Genomic DNA, 19,431 nt, shown 5'->3' on the forward strand with positions numbered 1-19,431 from the left:
GTGCCAAGAATGGCGGTATTTCCGGGAGGTCTTCCCCAGAGCCCTCCTGTCTGGCTTGGTCATGTAATAGCAAGTTGCTGGGGGTGGGGTGGAGCAGAGAACTCTCCTTTTAATGGTTCCCTGTTACAGCCCTAAACAAAGCTGTGTCAATTCCCTTGGCTTTACAGACTATTGCCCAGAAGAAAAGATGTTTGGTTTTCACAAGCCAAAGATGTACCGAAGTATAGAGGGCTGCTGTATTTGCAGAGCGAAGTCCTCCAGTTCTCGATTCACTGACAGTAAACGCTATGAAAAGGACTTCCAGAGCTGTTTTGGGTAAGATCATCTGATGTTTTTTTACCATTCTTAGAGTGAAAAAGATCAGGCAGGCAATTGGAGTGACGTGCTAATAAATTAAAATCACTTGCATTCTCATCTAGGCTATTTTAAGGCTCTTGCTTTGAAAACGAACCAAACAGTACTGATTACTTAACCCTTTTCCAGATTATAAGGAACTACTGTACTGTATCGGAAGCCCCTTAGTTATACCAAACTCTTTTGTTTTTAACTTCAAGATATATAGAGACTTTACTCTTATTCTCTCTTAATAGTCGTTGTCTTCCGATAGTTTTCTATTCTTTGCTTTGTTTTTCTAAATTATGGAAATGTATTTTAACTCAGCCTCCTGAGGATAATAACAGGACTTAATGTTCTGCCCTGAAGTCTGTCAGGGTATGTTTCATTTTATAATTTTGTTCTTCACTTATCTTTTTTCTTTTTAAGATTTCTTTATTTTGGGGGGGGAGGGGCAGTGGGAGGGGAAGAGAGAGAATCAAGCAGACTCCCCGCTGAGTGCAGGCAGTAGGTGGGGCTCCATCCCAGGACCCTGAGATCATGATCTGAGCTGAAATCAAGAGTTGGACGCTTAACTGACAGAGCCATCCAGGTGCCCCTCATTTATCTTTTGACAATAAACCTCTGGTTATTAGAATGGAATTTACTTTCTGACAAACACTTGGGTAAAATACTTAGTGTTGAACCATTTCCCATATTAGAAGTTATTTTTACCACCTTTTTTAAATCAAAATACCTGGTGATTGTTTATTAATCCTGGATTTTGTAATTATTTTGAAGGTTGTCAAAGAATTTCCCCTGACCTTCCCTTTTTAAATTACATTTTTCTTTTAATGTTTCCAGTGGTATACATGATAAAAGTTACCAGTATTTTTCTGTATGTATTTGTAATACAGGAAAAATGTATTAAATCTGTTTCTCAAAGATAAAATTTAAAAAAGAGCTTGGTGACTAGTCCTATAGATTTTTACCCCTGTGCAGATGCAATCATTTTGAAAAAATTACAGTGCTTCTCCAGTTAACGTGTCTTGTAAAACTAGAATATCATGATACATTATTTTACTTAAAAGGTGACATTTTGTTTGTGGAAGTACCTACACACTTCAAAAAGATTAATTGGACTACATTGTTTGAAACCATGGTGACGAGGATCTTCTCTAGGTCTTAAATTTTACTATTATTTAATTTTAAAAACATTATTTTAGGATGACCAAATTGCAGTACATAAAATTGGTTCATTGGATCAAGGATTTAATAAAAAGTACCACAGAAACAATGGAACTGGGTCATCCAGGACAATTAGAAATAGCATCTATAAACTGTAATCGGGTGTATTTTTTTCTAAAAGAAATGTAATTGCATGAATTCTTTTTTTCCCCCTAACATTTTATTTTTATGTAAAGTCTACACCCAACATGGGGCTCAAACTTAAAACCCCCAGAGCAGGAGTTGCATGCTCTACCAACTGAGCCAGCCAGGTGCCCCTGCATGAATTCTTTAATGTAAATGAGACTAATAAAGGTTTGATTGTTTTCTTATCAGGTTGCATGAGACCCGTTCTGGAGACATCTGTAACGCCTGTGTCCTGCTTGTGAAAAGATGGAAGAAATTGCCAGCAGGATCAAAAAAAAACTGGAATCATGTTAGTTCATCTTTTGTCTTTGTTAGTTATACCTCTTTTACATTTAAAGTAACTTCAGTTTTCCCCCTAATTTAGGAAGTAGTACATCCCTCAGATGGAAAAGTGGAAAAAAAATAAACGGTTACTGCTCAGATATAATTACTTAACATTTTGGCATGTTTAGAAGCAAAATAGCTTGGTGTAACATTTCCCTAAGGCTGTATCCAATATCCTCATTTTGGAGATTCACAGTGTACATTCACATATTTTTAGGTTTAACACACATTCCTCCAGTTAATTAGACATGGATCCTTTTTTCATCTCTTAGGATAACATTTATCCTAACTTACTGTGGTACCATCATGAGCGCATGGGGTTTAGAATCAACTGGATTTCAATCCTGCTGTTACCACTTAGTAATTGTGAACTTTGGGCAAGTTACATTTACTTATAAAGTGCAAGGATAATAGCTATCTCATAGCTCTTTTGAGAACTGAATGAGATTATATATGTAAAGTCTAACACATAGTGATCAATTATGTGGAAGCTATTCTTATTCTCTATATTTAAATCTGGTTGAGGTTATACTGGTATGTAAATGTGTGTTCTACTTGCTCATGGTCACTGGTTTTCAATGACCAAAACAACACTGTTAAGTCTTACTTAATTCTTTTGTATGCTAGCTTTTAGAACGTTTATGGCATTTATACAGAATACTTGTTTTTAAGCAGGCAGACATTTATTCTTTATCTTTTCTCCTTTTTTTTTTAAAGATTTTATTTATTTGGCAGAGAGAGACACAGCGAAAGCAGGAACACAGCAGGGGGATTGGGAGAGGGAGAAGTAGGGAGTCCGATGCGGGGCTTGATCCCAGGACCCTGGGATCATGATCTGAGCCGAAGAAAGACGCTTAACGACTAAGCCACCCAGGCGCCCCTCTTTATCTTTTTTCCTAACAGTAGCCTTACATTGTTGTTTGGTGACCATGTTACATTATTATAGGTTTTTGTGGGTCTTATGACTTATAAAAAAGTTATTTAAAAAGTGAGTTTTCTCTTAATAATAGCTTATCTAGAGACAATCCAAATTGTGATTTTTGAAGGTGATGGCAACCTTTTTATGGGTGGAAATGTGCAAATAGTAAAGGTGAATGAATTCATGAGAAGTGGTACCAGGCAGGGCTGGACCAGTGCCATGCTAGGCAGTGAGAGAACATAGCATTGCCATGTAAATGACCTCAGGGATAAAAGCGTATAGTGAAAAGAGCGTAAAGCGTAGGTGTGAAAACCTTGATTTGGTCTTGTACCCCTTTCTACCCATTCTCGCCCATTTACTATCTTAGTGAAATAAAGCAAAAGAGAATTTCTCTTGTTTTTCTTCACCCTAAATTGGAGTAACAAAAATAGTCCCCTTACTACTTTGTAGTGAAGGTAAAATCAAAAGTGTATGAAAGCTTTTTGTAAACCTTAAAACACTGTCTTGTAGAAATGTTAGTTGTTGTTAGGCTTGATTTTCTTTAACCTCTTTGGTCATTCTTACCATATATAAATCTACTTCAGTTTTTTATTTTTTAATTTTTTATTGTTATGTTAATCACCATGTATTACATCATTAGTTTTTGATGTAGTATTCCATGATTCATTGTTTGTGCATAACACCCAGTGCTCCATGCAGAATGTGCCCTCTTTAATACCCATCACCAGGCTAACCCATCCCCCTACCCTCCTCCCCTCTAGAACCCTCAGTTTGTTTTTCAGAGTCCATCGTCTCTCATGGTTCGTATCTACTTCAGTTTTTTGTACAGCACACAGTATTGCCTGCTTCAAAGGAAAAAAATACTAGATGAACTGTTTATTCTTTTTTTTTTTTTTAAGATTTTATTTATTTATTTGACAGAGACACAGCCACACAAGCAGAGGGAGTGGGAGAGGGAGAAGCAGGCTTCCCGCCGAGCAGGGAGCCCGATGCAGGGCTCGATCCCAGGACTGTTTATTCTTTAAAATCATGTGATGATTAAAAGTTCATGTGGAGGGGCGCCTGGGTGGCTCAGTCACTGAGCGTCTGCCTTCGGCTCAGGTCATGATCCCGGGGTCCTGGGATCGCTCGGCGGGAAGCCTGCTTCTCCCTCTCCCACTCCCTCTGCTTGTGTTCCCTCTCTTGCTGTGTCTCTCTCTGTCAAATAAATAAATAAGATCTTTAAAAAAAAAAAAGTTCATGTGGACTCTCACACACTCTGAGTAGAAAACTGGTTCTCAATTTTGGCTTCTTCAAATAGGCATTTATCTGAACCAAAGGAATACACGAGGTGTCATTTTTTAAATGGTATTAAATATTCAGTATTTTCTTCCAGGTGGTAGATGCAAGGGCAGGACCCAGTCTGAAGACTACATTGAAACCAAAGAAAGTGAAAACTCTATCTGGAAACAGGATAAAAAGCAACCAGATCAGTAAACTACAGAAGGAATTTAAACGTCACAGTAAGTTTGATATTGAAATATGGGTACTTAAGAATAGTTGTTTGGTTTTTATTTTTGTCTGGGGGGGTGGCCTATGGTATGTATAGAGTTCTTAAATTTCTATTAAAAAAGTGAAGGCATTGTGTACTGTAGAGACATTTCTATGGACTCTTGAAACTCTAATTTTGATACCATCAAAGTGCTTTGACTAGCCACTTATTCAGATTGTGTGGAGACCCCTATGACCACTCTGATCTCTTTATTACCATCTGAAACTTTCTAGAAGATGCGGTTTTCAAGTTTGTTCACTTGTTTTTTATGCATAAAGAAATTGAGGTCTGGAGATATGCAGAAAAGGTATGTAAATAATTAGTGGACAATATGAGACCAAAGCCCAGGTTTTCTGGAAAGTAACTTTAGAAATCATAACTCACATATTGCAGTAAAGCTAGCCTCAGGACTTTAGGTTTCTGGGGCAGTGTGTGTTGTGTGTGATGGAATGGGAAAGGAATGACAAGCTAGTATTAGGTTCATATACTCTTATTAAAGGAAGTTGTTGAAGGAGACAGCACCTGTAGTGGCACTTAAATATTTCGGAGTTTAGAATTTCAGGGTTTGAAAAGGAAATGCAGTGCATATAATGTTGTTATATGTAGCATTTGCATCAAGTGGGAGGGTTTCTAAGGCAGCACTACTGAATCAAACACATTAGTGTTTCTTTTTTTTTTTAAAGATTTTATTTATTTATTTGAGACAGAATGAGAGAGCACACGAGAGGGGGGAGGGTCAGAGAGAGAAGCAGACTCCCCGCCGAGCAGGGATCCCGATGCGGGACTTGATCCAGGGACTTGAGGATTATGACCCGAGCTGAAGGCAGCCGCCCAACCAACTGAGCCACCCAGGCGCCCACATTAGTATTTCTGTAGCACAAATTTAGGAGTATTCACATAGGTGGAATAAATAAAACTTGCATGGGCTAGTCAGGTTTAACTACCCTAATTTTTTTTAAATAAGATTTTATTTTTATTTTATTTATTTGAGAGGGGGTGTGGAAGAGAATGAGACCGAGAGCACAAGCAGGGGGAGCAGCAGGCAGAGGGAAAAGCAGGTTCCCCACTGAGCAAGGAGCCCGATGTGGGATTCGATCCCAGGACCCTGGGATCATGACCTGAGCCGAAGGCAGATGCTTAAGCGACTGAGCCACCCAGGCATCCCTTAGCTACCCTAATTTTATAATTCAGGTCAGGCCAGATTTTGTGGCCGAACTTTCTGTTTTCAGAGCTTTTTCAAAATTGTAGGTAGGGGTTGTGGACCGGTAATAGAGTTTTCAGGATTAAAAGAACAATCTGTTGGGTCCTGTAGGACAAATATAATAACAGTTTGTAGGACAAAATATTACCAGTCAATGCTTGTTTTAGAATAATGGTAAAAGATAGTTAAATATACTAATAAGGTAGAGTGAGGAAAGGAGAACTATCATCTCTTGGGCGTTTTGGTATATATACCAAGCACTTTACATACATAACTATCTCAATAATTTGTTTTAGAGATTAGGATAGGAAGTAGAGTGGTGATTTAATCTTGACCCAGGTCACTTAGTAAAGGTGGTAGAGATGAATTCGACCTCTTGTTTGTCTTGACTTCAAAGCCCTGTGCTCCACCTGTAATAGCACCCTGCTCTCTGGGGTAGTATAATCAATACCCACGACTCTGAAATCTTTGCAGATCTTCTGCTAACTTTCTGCTCTTTTAAGTAGGTGTTACTAGTCCATGGTTATTCTGATGATATATTTAATCTCTGGCTAAAATATCTTAATACTTTAAAGTAAAATATTTAGGTAATATCAAATCTGTGTGTATTTTAATTATACGTGTTCTTTTTTATTTAAACAATGTTTTTTTCCCCCCAAGTTTTTAAATTCCAGTTAGTTAACATACAGTGTAATATTAGTTTCAGGAGTAGAATTTAGTGATTCATCACTTACATATAATACTCATCACAACACGTGCCCTCCTTAATATCCATTCCCCCATTTAGCCCATTCTCCCCCCGCCCGCCCTCCAGTAACCCCTAGTTTGTTCCCTATAGTTAAGAGTGTTTTCTGGTTTGCCAACCTCCTCCCGTTTATCTCTTATTTCTTACGTTCCACATATGAGTGAGATCATATGGTATTTGTCTTTCTCTGACTTATTTTGCTTAGCATAATACTCCCTAGCTCTATCCACATCATTGCAAACCTTTTGTGTAATATTTCTGCACGTGTGTGTGCACATATACATACATGCTCACCCCCCATCTTTGTTTATCTGTATAGATTGACACTTGGGTTCTTCCATACCTTGGCTATTGTAAATAATGCTTCAATAAACATAGGGGTGCATACATCTTTTCAAATTAGTGTTTTCATTTTCTTTGGGTAAATATTCAGTAGTGGAATTACTGGATCACATATTTCTATTTTTAGGTTTATTGAGGGAACCTCCATACTGTTTTCTACAGTGGTTGCACTGGTTTGCATTCCTAACAACAGTGCACAAAGTTTCCTTTTTCTTCACATCCTTGCCAACACTTGTTATATTTTGTCCTTTTCTTTTTTTGGGAAAATGTCTATGAAGGTCCTCTGCCCATTTTGTAACTGGATTATTTGTTTACATGTGTTCCCTTCTTAATCAGCTATCACCTGGGGAATAGAAAAAGACTAATTCTGTCCTCTATTCCAACTAAGGTTTTTTTTTTAATTTTATTTATTTATTTGACAGAGAGACAGTGAGAGAGGGAACACAAGCAGGGGGGAGTGGGAGAGGGAGAAGCAGGCTTCCCGTGGAGCAGGGAGCCCGGTGCGGGGCTCGATCCCAGGACCCTGCGATCATGACCTGAGCCGAAGGCAGACGCTTAATGACTGAGCCACCCAGGCGCCCGTATTCCGACTAAGTTTTAATGAACATTTGGAAAATAGTAATTTTCTTCTACCGCTTGACGATTAGAGGAATTGATTATTCATATGTATAGTCTTAGCTCCTCCCTTTAATTATAGGGAAAGTGATACCTGACTCAGTTTTGCCTTACCTAAGGGAATATTTCCAGTGTAATTTTAGATTTTTATTATAAAGCTGTGTTGTGGAGGGAGGGATTGGAGACTGAAAATAAGTCCCTTTGAAAAAGGTGTGTGGGCTTTGTAGGCTTAGACTGAAGCAGGGTTTTCCTGTGTGCATTGTGAATTGATAGCACCTGTGTGCAACACAACAGTTTTGAGTTACTTGAATTTTTATACATCACCCACTAAATGGTGTTCCCACCTCTGGTCATATATTTGCTTCCATGCATCCTGCGTGTACCTGACCTTTATTTCTCTTTCTGAGATACTCTTTCTTTTGTGTGATATACTGGAAAGGCATTAGACCTAGAGCTTAAAGATCTGGATTTGAGTTACTGTTCTTGAAACTTAACAAATATGTGACCCTCGTGGCACTGAACATTGAACCATATTTTTCTAATCTTAGAAATGGGGATAATCAGGTTAAAAAGGGTTTTGTAAAACAAAACAAATTCCTATATAAATGTTATTTTTGTCATTTTTTTTTTTTAAGATTTTATTTATTTGACAGAGACACAACGAGAGAGGGAACACAAGCAGGGGGAGTGGGAGAGGGAGAAGCAGGCTTCCCGCCGAGCCCGGAGCCCGATGCAGGGCTCGATCCCAGGACCCTGGGATCATGACCTGAGCTGAAGGCAGACGCTTAATGCCTGAGCCACCCAGGTGCCCCTGTCATCCTTCTTAAAATCTACAATGAATTCTGGTTGCTATGGAATAAAGTTGAAAATCCCTAGTGAGTCTTTTGGAGGTCCTATTTTAGGCAAAGAATATTTGGGCTGAGTCAGTTCCCTTCCTGTGCATGGTGTATTCTGCTTCCACTGCTTTGCTTATCATCTCTACCTATCCCATGCTAGCTAATTACTCCTTTGTGCCTTTTCAAATTCCACAGTTTTTAAGATTTTAAAAATTGTAGTTCTTTGAAGAATTTCCAGGCCTGCATTCTAGAAGAGAATTTTCTTCCTTACTGCATTCTTACATAGTTAGTTGTATTCTAGTATCCCAAGTGTTAGATTAAACCATATGAAATTGCCATTTTTATAGGTAGAAAATGGTCTAATAAACTGCAGCTTCAGAATTGTTTCTTAGATGCTAAGCACTTCCTGTGATAATGAGTTTTCTTCAAAACCAGCATTGAGCTGATTGCTGCTGCTGCTGATTGTTGGGGAAGTCTTTTAAACATTCCAGTAGACTTATTTCTTAAAGTCTGCTATTCTTGAGGATTTTGTAGGTAAACTTTTGTTAATACAAAGCACTATAAGCTCTCTTCATAGGGTTTTTTTTAGTCTGTTTCTTGCCATGTAGGATATGACATGGGGTTTGATATGTAATAGGTACGTCCTTACTAAATACTAATTGGGGGGCACCTGGGTGGCATGGTGGGTTTTGTGTCCTTTTGGGTTGTGATCTCTCAGGGTCAGGAGATGGGAGTCCCCATTTGGGCTCCATGCTCAGCGTGGAGTCTGCTTGACACCCTTTCTCCCTTTCCCCCGCCCCTCCCCCACTTGCATACGCTCTCTTTCTCTCAAATAAAAAAAAATCTTTAAAAAAAAAATTGGTTCCTGGGGCACCTGGGTGGCTCAGTCATTAAGCGTCTGCCTTCAGCTCAGGTCATGATCCCAGGGTCCTGGGATCGAGCCCCACATCGGACTCCCTGCTCGGCGGGAAGCCTACTTCTCCCTCTCCCACTCCCCCTGCTTGTGTTCTCTCTCTCTTGCTGTCTCTGTCAAATAAATAAATAAAATCTTTTAAAATAAAATAAATAATTGGTTCTTTTGAATTGGAGGATTGCTGTATCCACCTATCCTGGGAGGGGGGAGTGTGGTAAGCTTGACCCTTATTTGTGATATTGTTGTGACGGGAAAATAGCAGCATGAAAGCCTTAGAGCATGGTGACCATCAACCAAAACATTTATTTTCTGGCTTGTAAATTTGACTTGTCTTTTAAGGGCAAAAATACTAAATCATGTTTAGCTTGTATCTGATGAATTGCCTTATTCCTTTTGAAATCAAGATCTTACTGTTTTTCCTTTATAGGTAAGGTATTGTTTTTCTTTGGCTTTTAAGATTTTTTTCCTCTGTCTTTAGTTTTAAGAAATTTAGTTAATTAAAAAAAAAGATTTAATTAATGGTGTGTCTTGGTATTGATTTCTTTGAGTATATCCTGTTTGGGGTTTGCTCAGCTTCTTGAATATATCGGTTTATGTCTCTTGCTAAATTTGGCGAGTTCTCAGCCATTCTATTTCTTTTTTTTTTCTTTTAAAGATTTTATTTATTTATTTGAGAGAGAGAATGAGAGCATGAGGAGGGGGAGGGTCAGAGGGAGAAGCAGACTCCCCGCTGAGCAGGGAGCCCGACGCGGGACTCCATCCAGGGACTCCAGGATCATGACCTGAGCCAAAGGCAGTCACCCAACCAACTGAGCCACCCAGGTGCCCCTCAGCCATTCTGTTTCTTTGAGTACATTTTCACCTCCACCCTCTCTCTCTTTCCAGGACTGCAGTGGCACAAATGCAGATTTTTTTTTGTTATAGTCCCAGAGGTCTCTAAGTCTCTTTTCAGTTGTTTTCTCTGTGGTGTTCGGGTTGGGTAATTTCTGTTGTTCTTTCTTCCAGTTCATTGATTATTTCCTCTGTCCCCTCCATTCTGCTGTTAAGCACATCCACTGAGCTTTTTATTTCATTTACTGTTTTTTTTTTTTCCCCAGTTCAAATTTCAGTTCCACTTGGTTCTTCTTTATAGCTTTTATTTATTTTTTAAACTTGAGATATATTCATGGAGACTCTTATTTGTTTCAGTTATGTTCGTGATGGTTCACTGGAGCGTTTTTGTCATAGTTGTGCTAAAATTTTGGTCAGTTAATTCTAACATCTCTGTCATCTTGGTGCTAATATCGGCTTACCTTTTCTTTCAGTTTGAGATCTTGGTTCTGGATATGGTTTTTTTTTAAATTCCTCTTTAATGTATGTATGTATGTATGTATGTATGTATGTATGTATGTATGTATGTAAACTCTGCCCTGGGTGTGGAACTCGAACTCATGACCCCAAGATCAAGAGTCGAATGCTCTATCAACTGAGCTCTACCATATGTTCCCCTATAAGGGATTCTCTTTTTTTTTTTTTATGATTTTTTTATTTGAGGGAGAGTGCAAGGGAGGGGGAAGGACTGAGGTAGAGAAATCCTCAAGCAGACTGCCTGCTGAGCAGAGCTCTACATGGGGCTTGATCCCAGGACCCTGAAATCATGACCCTGAGCTGAAATGAAGAGTCAGACACTTAACCAATTGAGCCACCCAGGTACCCCTCTTTTTTTTTTTTTAAGTAGTCTCCATGCCCAGGGTGGAGTCCAAAGTGGGGCCCAAACCTACAGGCCCTGAGATCAAGACCTGAGTGGAAATCAAGAGTCGGGCCTTAAACCGGCAGAGCCACCCAGGTGCCCCTGAGGCATTTTTTTATATTGAAACCTGCAGAATTTAAGAAACAAAACAGAGAACATAGGGGAAGGGAAGGAAAAATAAAATCAGATGAAAATAGAAAGGGAGACAAACCATTAAGAGACTTTTAACTCTAGGAAACAAACTGAGGGTTGCAGGAGGGGAGGTGGGTGGGGGGATGAGGTAACTGGGTGATGGGCATCAAGGAGGGCACTTGAAGTAATGAGCACTAGGTGTTGTATGCAACTGATGAATCACTGAACTCTACCTCTGAAACTAATAATACTGTATATGTTAATTAAATTGAATTTAAATAAAAAATCGAAACCTGGACATTTAAAAATTATGTTATGGATCTTATTTAAACCTTTGATTTTACTGGGTTTTTTTGGACACCCCTGTAGCAGAGATGTTAAAAGTTACTGCCCAGTGGTGTTAAAAGTCAGGTTCGTTCCCCCCTCAACCTCCATTGACACCTGAGGTGGGAGGAGCGCCTCATTGCTATGGGATGGGGGTGGGAGTTAAAGCTCCCACATGGTGGGGATACTCATTCCTAGTGGGCCGTGGTGAAAGTCCTGACTCTTCAACAGGCTTCCTCTTGACACCCTGGTGGAGTTGTTGAGGGTTTCATACCAATCTTAAAAGGATGGAAATCTTAGGCTCCCCACTTGGCCTATGCTGGGGTGGGTGGGGTTGGGTCCCTTTTTTTTTTTTTTTATGGTGCTTGAGTATAGAGTGATTATTATCTAATAAAAGTTTTCTGTCTTGTTAGGGTACCACTTTCCTCCTGGCCTTTTGTTGAGAGCAGGGTTTTGTTGGCACTTTTTTTTTTTTTTAATCTATACCCATTTGGCATTTCTGGGTTGCTGGCTTCTCTAGCTCCAAGACGGGGATTTATGAGGCAAAAAGAAAACCCATAAAAGCTAGGGAACTCACCACCATGTCTTTCCTTGGGTCAGGCTCTCTAACTCTTGCCAACTTTTAGAGTCTTTAAGATTGTTTTATATGTAATATCCAGGGTTTTTAGTTGTACTTATTTATTAGTAGGAGGAATGGGGAAAAAGTATGTCTGTTCTTATCTTCATAGAAGCTTATGTCCTCATTTTCTTTTAGAAACACTTTAGTACAAATGTCTTCAAATACCAATAGTGAATAGAAAATAAATCCTTTTACTAATTCATTCACAGTTTTTTATGTTGAGCCTTAGTTGCATATAATGAAATTCTACATTTCTTTTCTCTTTATTGCAGATTCTGATGCCCACAGTACCACCTCAAGTGCCTCCCCAGCTCAATCTCCTTGTTACAGTAACCAGTCAGATGATGGCTCAGATACAGAGATGGCCTCTGGCTCTAACAGAACGCCAGTTTTTTCCTTTTTAGATCTCACATACTGGAAAAGGTAAAAGCAGCAGAAAATATCTCTCTAACCAGCAAACCTTCTTAATTACAGGCAATGGTTTCACACTTCCTTAGCAATTAAATGGCATTTGGCAAACAGCTGGTAGCACACATGGTTGTAGGTGGATTAAGCAAGAATTGAGCTGAGAGTTGGGATTTTGTATACTCTTCCTATTAAAATTGATGTAAAATAAAAATCATGTTAGGGAACCTAAATTTCCTATAATGGAGTAGACTAGGTATTCTGACCAGTTCTCTCACTGAAAAAAGTAAAAGGTAGAAATATATATTTTTAAGTCTTTAAAAATAGCATTGATAGGTGAGTAAATTAAAAAGGAATAATCAAAGACCAAAATGCTAAGTGAATGTGGGGCCCCCAAAGTCAAAAAAGAGAATAGACCAATAAAGAGAATATTCAAAGAGAAAGTGATTAAGGGTTTTCTTTTTCACATATTTGGGGAAGACTAACAAAAGTGAGATAATAATCATTTATCTTATAGTAGAGAAAATTCACCCATAGATGACTTGTTACAGTGAAACTGTGGAACATGAAAGACAAAATAGATCTTTAAGCAGTGGGAAAATAAAGACATTATTTTCAAAGGAACAACAAACATACAAAGCTGAGTTCTGAGCATGAACAAAGGAAGCCAAAAAACAATAGATTAATACTTTCAATGGACCAAGAGATAGAAATCCTCAACCTAGAATTATATATATGTAGCAAAAGTATCCTTTGGGGCGCCTGGCTGGCTCAGTTGGAAGAGCATGTGACTCTTGATCATGAGGTTGTTTGAGCCCCACATTGAGTGTAGAGATTACTTAAAATAAATAAACTAAAAAAAATTATCTTTTATGAACAAGGGTGTAAGACTTTTTGATTGGGGAAAAAAATTTGAGAACTTGCTGCCAAGCTGACCCTAAATAACAAAGTTCTACAGGCAGAAAAAGAGATCCTAGATTAAAATTCTGAGGATAGTTAAAGTAGCAAACATTTAGGTGAATTTAAACAAACACTGACTCCTTGAAATAACAATAGTTGTGGGATAAAAAAAAAGCGAATTACAAGACAGTAACATAAGTCTAGGCAATAATAGTGATAAGAGTTAAGGTATCCTAACATCCTTTGCATTGTTGAGAATAAATATATTGAATAACTTTGGGACTAGATTAACTATGTCACCACTAAAAGAATAAAAAAAAAAGAGTGAAAACCTCCAGAGTTGAGAAGGGCCGGGCAGAAAATTTAAAAATATACCTAAATATACCTAGCAAAACAAGATGGAAATAGAAAACTTATATATATTTGTAAATCAAGAAACTGAGTCCAAAGAAGAAAATATAATATAAATGAGAAAACCTTTATAACTAAAGAACAACTGAAAAATACCACGAATCAGAACAAATGATAGGAAGTTTCAAAGAGTTGGAGGAAAAGTTAATGCATTCATTCATTCATTCATTGATTTATTGGACAGCGTACACAAGAGAGAGCATGGAGCACGTGCACAAGCAGGGGGATGCACAAGCAGAGGGGAGTGAAAGAGGGAGAAATAGGCTTCCCACTGAGCAGGGAATCTGATGTGGGTCTCCCATCACAGGACCCTGAGGTCATGACCTGAGCTGAAGACAGACGCTTAACCGACTGAGCCACTCAGGCGCCCCAAGTTAATGCCTTTAATGCTTAGAAAAGAATGACTAAAAGTAAATGAAGTGATATGTATCCAATTTAAAGATTAATGAAGCCCAATACAAAGAAAAATGAAAGCAAGGAGGTCTTAAAGATAAGAGTAGAAACAAATGGAGTAGAAAACCAGTATGCAGCGAATATGATCAGTAAAGATACGAATTAGATCTTGAAAAAGACCTGACCAAAAAAACTACTTAGAGATGAAGCAGATAAAGAAAAAAGAGAATACACATAAGCATCTTGGATAACGAAAGGGAGATTTAGCTATAAATAAACCAAATTTAAAAGACACATTATAAACAACTGTATGCCAATAAATTGAACATATAGGTGAAGTGGATACATTAGTAGGAAAAGTTTACCTAAGTTGTCTCAAAAAATAGAAAAAAAAAATAGAAAACCTGTATAGTATAATAAGTTGATTCATTGGTCAAAGTCTTCCCTCCAAAACCCCAGACCCATTTAGGCGAGTTCTGCCAAACATTCTAGAAACAAATGATTCTGATCTTGCATTGGCTTTTTCAGATGATGAGTAAAAGAGAGTATAGACTCCAAGCATTCTATGAGGCTAACATAACTTTGATAGCAAAAGAGTATATCATGACCAGATTAGATTTATTCTAGGGATATAAGATTGGTTTAAACATTAAAAATCAACTGATAGAAATTTGCCACATTGACAGTTTGTAAAGGAGGGGAAAAAATGCCTACTATCTTAGCAGTATTTTGAAGATGTTTGATAAATTTGAATGTTTCTTCAAAACTTAAAACCTTTAGTAAATAGGAATACAAGGGAACCACATTGATAAATAATTGGCATTTTTGAATAAACATGAACATGTTTCCATTTTGTATCCCAGCAACCTAGAAAACGTTTAGGCATGCATTGATGCATATAGCATATTTGTAGTAGTGGAAGTTGTCCCAGTAAAAGGAGAGTGGATGAATGTATATTTACATGGTAGAATTCTATACATAAAATGAAATAAAGGCTCTGCTTAACAATAGCTATGGACCTCAATGTTGAACAAAAAAATTGCAGCATAGAGTATGATTCCATATATATGTTTCTTTTAAATAGGAGATAACCAAGCAATATCTGTCGAGATGCAGATGTGGTAAAACTATGAAGTGTAAAGAAAAAAGTAGTGATAGGCTTAAAATTAAGGAGGAGAGAATGAGATGGGGTAGAGTGGGATTGGAGAAGGGCATACAGGGGTCCTTCATAAAAAATGATTTTTTTTCCCCCGTAGAGTATGTGATCCATGGATATTTTGTTGTACTGTCATTTTTTATGCCTTTTTATGTATATTTGATTGTATATATATTTACCAGTTGTATCAGCCTGTTTATGATGGCGGTTTTTGTTTTTGTTTTTGTTTTTTTTTCCAAGAGTCAGTGATTTTTAGAAGAAACAGTTTACAATGTTAGGAGCAGCTTCTGAAACTGACTGCTCTCTCTCAGAATGACCCCTGCCCCCCTTAATATATGATAAGATTCCAGTGTGAGATTTAAGGGACCTGGGTATTTCCCATAACTTAGCTAATTGGGGATCTCTCTAGGAGCCTTTCATTTGGAATGCTTGCTCATGTGGTACTTAGTTATAAGGATGGAGATTTTTTCCCCCCTTTGTTTTCTTGTATTACTAGTTTTCTAGCTTATTAATCTGTTTCCCATTTTTTTCTTTTAGACAGAAAATATGTTGCGGGATTATCTATAAAGGCCGTTTTGGGGAAGTCCTCATTGACACGCATCTCTTCAAGCCTTGCTGCAGCAATAAGAAAACAGCTGCTGAGAAGCCGGAGGAGCAGGGCCCAGAGCCTCTGCCCATCTCCACTCAGGAGTGGTGACTGAGGTTTAGGTAGAAGGGGAACAAAAATGATTTAAATTTTGCAAAGAAAACAAAGCAACAAAACCCTCTTATTTTTAACTCTGATACCTGCTATTCTGCCAAAAGACAATTTCTAGAATAGTTTTGAATGGGTGGTTATTTCTCCTCCAGTTCCATAAACTCTGAAGCCAGTGTCTAGCTTACTAAAAGAAAAAAAGAAGTGTACATAATATTTAAGATGCTGAGTATTTCATAGGAAAGCTGAATGCTGCTGTAAAGTGCTCTTTAAGTCTTTTTTTTTTTTTTTAAATCCCCTTCTAATGAATGAAACTAGGGGAATTTCAGGGGACAGAGATGGGATTTGTTGTATGATAAACGTATGTAGTTTTAGTCTTTCTATATTGAGAAGCAGTGGTTGGGGCATTTTTTAAGATGGCTGGCTATACTTGTTTTCCTTCATGATAATAAATTTGTCATAACTCAGTAACATGGACTTGCCCCTAGAGGTAGTTGTTAATAATTTTGCAATAATAAGGTCTTGCCAAGGTTCTGATGATTCAAACCTGTACTACTGAATATGAAGCAGGACAGACTAAGCTCTCTGGTGCAAATACCTTGAAGGAGTAATTTCTAAATACACAGAGTGGTAACTTGACTGTATATGTTGCATCCTGTGTCACCTCCCTCCATATTGATATTTGATAAAGATTTTAATCTATATTGAAACTTCTAAAGCAGAATCAAAGCTCCTCTGGGGAAATGTCACATTTTAGGATGAGCAATCCTAAATGAATAGTACCAAAGCATTACCACATGGTAGAGATCACATTCTATTAAGAAGGTTAAATTATCTGAAAAAATGTGCAAGTCTTCAGGATGGCACACACAAATAAACAAAGGTTAATGCTTCTTGGGGCACATTTCTTAGAGGGCTTGCCTAGTGTGTAAATAATTGACTTTTGTTTGTGTTACAAGACTGGTGACTTCATTGAAAATCTGCACAATTCAGTTTTAGCTCTGGATTACTTCAGTTGACCTTTGTGAAGGTTTTATCTGTGTAGAGTGGTTGTTTGACTTGTTTTAATCTATTAGGGTTTTGGGTTTCTTTTCACTCTATTAAAGTAAAATTCTAAAAGAAAAGAGGTGTGTGTTAATGCTGAGTGGGTTGGTTTAGGTTTGGCTTCTTACGGTCAGGCTTTGTGAACCTTGAGATATTAGATGATAAATCCTGAACACAGAGCTCTTCAGTTCTAAAATCTTCATTTGAAAGCCTTTTACTTGAACCCAAACCAAAGTACTCTCATTGCCTCTTTTCTAAACATTCAGGAAGAACATATCACCAGTTCAGACTTTTCATAATAAGGGAGGATCATTTGCCTACCTTACACTAACATGACTCAGTGCTTATTTTTAAAACTGGATTTTTAAAATTGGATAGTATAAATAACAAGGAGTGAGCCACTTTCTATGGGCACCCTATAGTTTTATAGTTCTTAATCTAAACTTAAAATTTTATATTTCTTACGGCACAGACTACAAGCCACCATATGCACAGACTACTCAGTGAGTTGGGTTGGCTCTCCCACAGCCTTTGAGGTGTATTCCAAGAGTCCCAGCCATTACCATCTTCCTCCCGTTATTTTGAAATGGTTTTTTTTTTTTGTACATTTTGGCTACAGTATTGGTGGTAGAATATACTATAATATGGATCATCTCTACTTCTGTATTTATTTATTTATTACTAGACCTCAACCACAGTCTTCTTTTTCCCCTTCCACCTCTTTGCCTGTAGGATGTACTGTATGTAGTCATGCACTTTGTATTAATATATTAGAAATCTACAAATCTGTTTTGTACTTTTTATACTGTTGGATACTTATAATCAAAACTTTTACTTAGGTTATTGAATAAATTTAGTCTTACTAGAAAATAAAAGAAGCTGTTTTGTGGCTTTCTTTAAAAGGTGTTCTTAGGTAAGAATAACTAACATTTTTGGCCTTTACAGATACTCAGTTTAACTCCCTAAGTTTTATAATAAGCCATGAAGGAAAAAAGTCCTCTAGAAATACTTTAAAATAAAAGACCTTTTAACAGACATGCCCAGGAACTAACCTTAGTAGATGAGATTTAATAATGAAGGACAAACTTTCTCCAGTGGTTGGTTGGTTGGTTTCTTTTTTTCTTTTTTCTTTTCTGCTCTTCTGTTTTCTATTTTTATTATTTTTTTTGAAATGTCTCCAGTGTTTTAATGTCCATGATGTGATTTTATTGTTACTGTCTATTGGCATAATGGGAATCATCATTGAGACTTTAAAGAAATTATAAAAACTGGTTATAGGGAAAGGTGGATTTTGGCATTGGAGTCAGACGTGGTCTCTTAATTTCTGGCTCTGCCCTTTTATTAGCCATTTGAGTCACTTGTGAGCCTCCAAACTTCTGTAAAGTAATTAACAAAATTACTTCATAGAATTATGAGGAATCTAAAGGGGTGTAATCCATATCAAAGTTTTGTGGGGTTTTTTTTAAAGATTTTATTTATTTGACAGAGACAGTGAGAGAGGGAACATAAGCAGAGGGAGAGGGAGAAGCAGGCTTCCCGCTGAGCAGGGAGCCCGATGAGGGGCTCGATCTCAGGACCTTGGGATCACGACCCAAGCCGAAGGCAGGCGCTTAACGACTGAGCCACCCAGGCGCGCCTGTGGGTCTTGTTTTTGTGTTTTTTTTCTTAAAGATTTATTTGAGAGAGCACAGGCGCGGGTTGGGGGTGGGCAGAGAGAGAAGCAGACTCTTGCTGAGCAGGGAGCCCTACATGGGGCCCTGGGACTCCATCCCAGGATCCTGAGGTCATGAAGCTGAAGGCAGACACTCAACTGACTTGAGCCACCCAAGTGCCGCCATATCAAAGTTTTAAAAGTAGATTATTAGTTGGGAAAGGTGGATCCTGTGGGCCAAACTTTCTATGCTACAGCTAGGGCTTTTTTTTTTAAGATTTTATTTATTCCGGCGCCTAGGTGGCTCAGATGGTTAAGCGTATGCCTTCAGCTCAGGTCATGATCCCAGAATCCTGGGATCGGGTCCCGCATCGGGCTCCCTGCTCCTTGGGAGCCTGCTTCGCCCTCTGCCTCTCTCTCTCTCTCTCTCTCTCTCTGTCTCTCATGAATAAATAAAATCTTAAAAAAAATTATTCATTTGAGAGCGCACAAGCAGGGGGGAGGGGCAGAGGGCGGGGGAAAAGAAGACACCACTGAGACGGGAACCCAACGTGGGGCTCCATCCCAAGACCCTGAGATCATGACCCCAGCTGAAGGCAGACGCCTAACCATCTGAACCACCCAGGTGCCCCATACGGTTAGGGTTTAAATTTGGTTTGGGATAGTCCAGATGAGTTGCCAACACCTAATCCAGTTACTGTGAAGTTACCAAGTTAACCTGAAGTTAAGCTCAGGTTGTTGGCAGAAATCATTTCCTGTGGCTTTAGGATGGAGAGCCCAGATTCCTCACCTGGCTGTAGGGCTCCTGGGTGGTTCTGAGGTGGCTGCTTCCTGCATCATGCTGGTGGGTCTCCAAAGCCA

At 38.3% G+C, this 19,431-nt stretch overlaps 1 protein-coding gene across 5 annotated transcripts in view; it reads left to right on the forward strand.

Moving 5' to 3' along the window:
• Window positions 1-17,789, forward strand: part of SINHCAF (SIN3-HDAC complex associated factor) — a 33,097-nt gene extending 15,308 nt beyond the window's left edge. For all 5 annotated transcript variants that reach the window (XM_027595341.1, XM_027595338.1, XM_027595337.2 and 2 more), the window contains exons 2-6: window positions 168-315; window positions 1,876-1,975; window positions 4,305-4,431; window positions 12,189-12,339; window positions 15,719-17,789. In XM_027595341.1, coding sequence (XP_027451142.1) covers window positions 188-315; window positions 1,876-1,975; window positions 4,305-4,431; window positions 12,189-12,339; window positions 15,719-15,878 — 666 coding nt within the window. In that variant the 5' untranslated portion in view covers window positions 168-187 and the 3' untranslated portion in view covers window positions 15,879-17,789. The remainder of the gene's footprint in view (window positions 1-167; window positions 316-1,875; window positions 1,976-4,304; window positions 4,432-12,188; window positions 12,340-15,718) is intronic.
• The last annotated feature ends 1,642 nt before the right edge of the window (window positions 17,790-19,431 follow it).

This window comes from Zalophus californianus, chromosome 9 (genome assembly GCF_009762305.2).
Source record: "Zalophus californianus isolate mZalCal1 chromosome 9, mZalCal1.pri.v2, whole genome shotgun sequence".
In the NCBI taxonomy this organism is placed as follows: Eukaryota; Metazoa; Chordata; class Mammalia; order Carnivora; family Otariidae; genus Zalophus; species Zalophus californianus.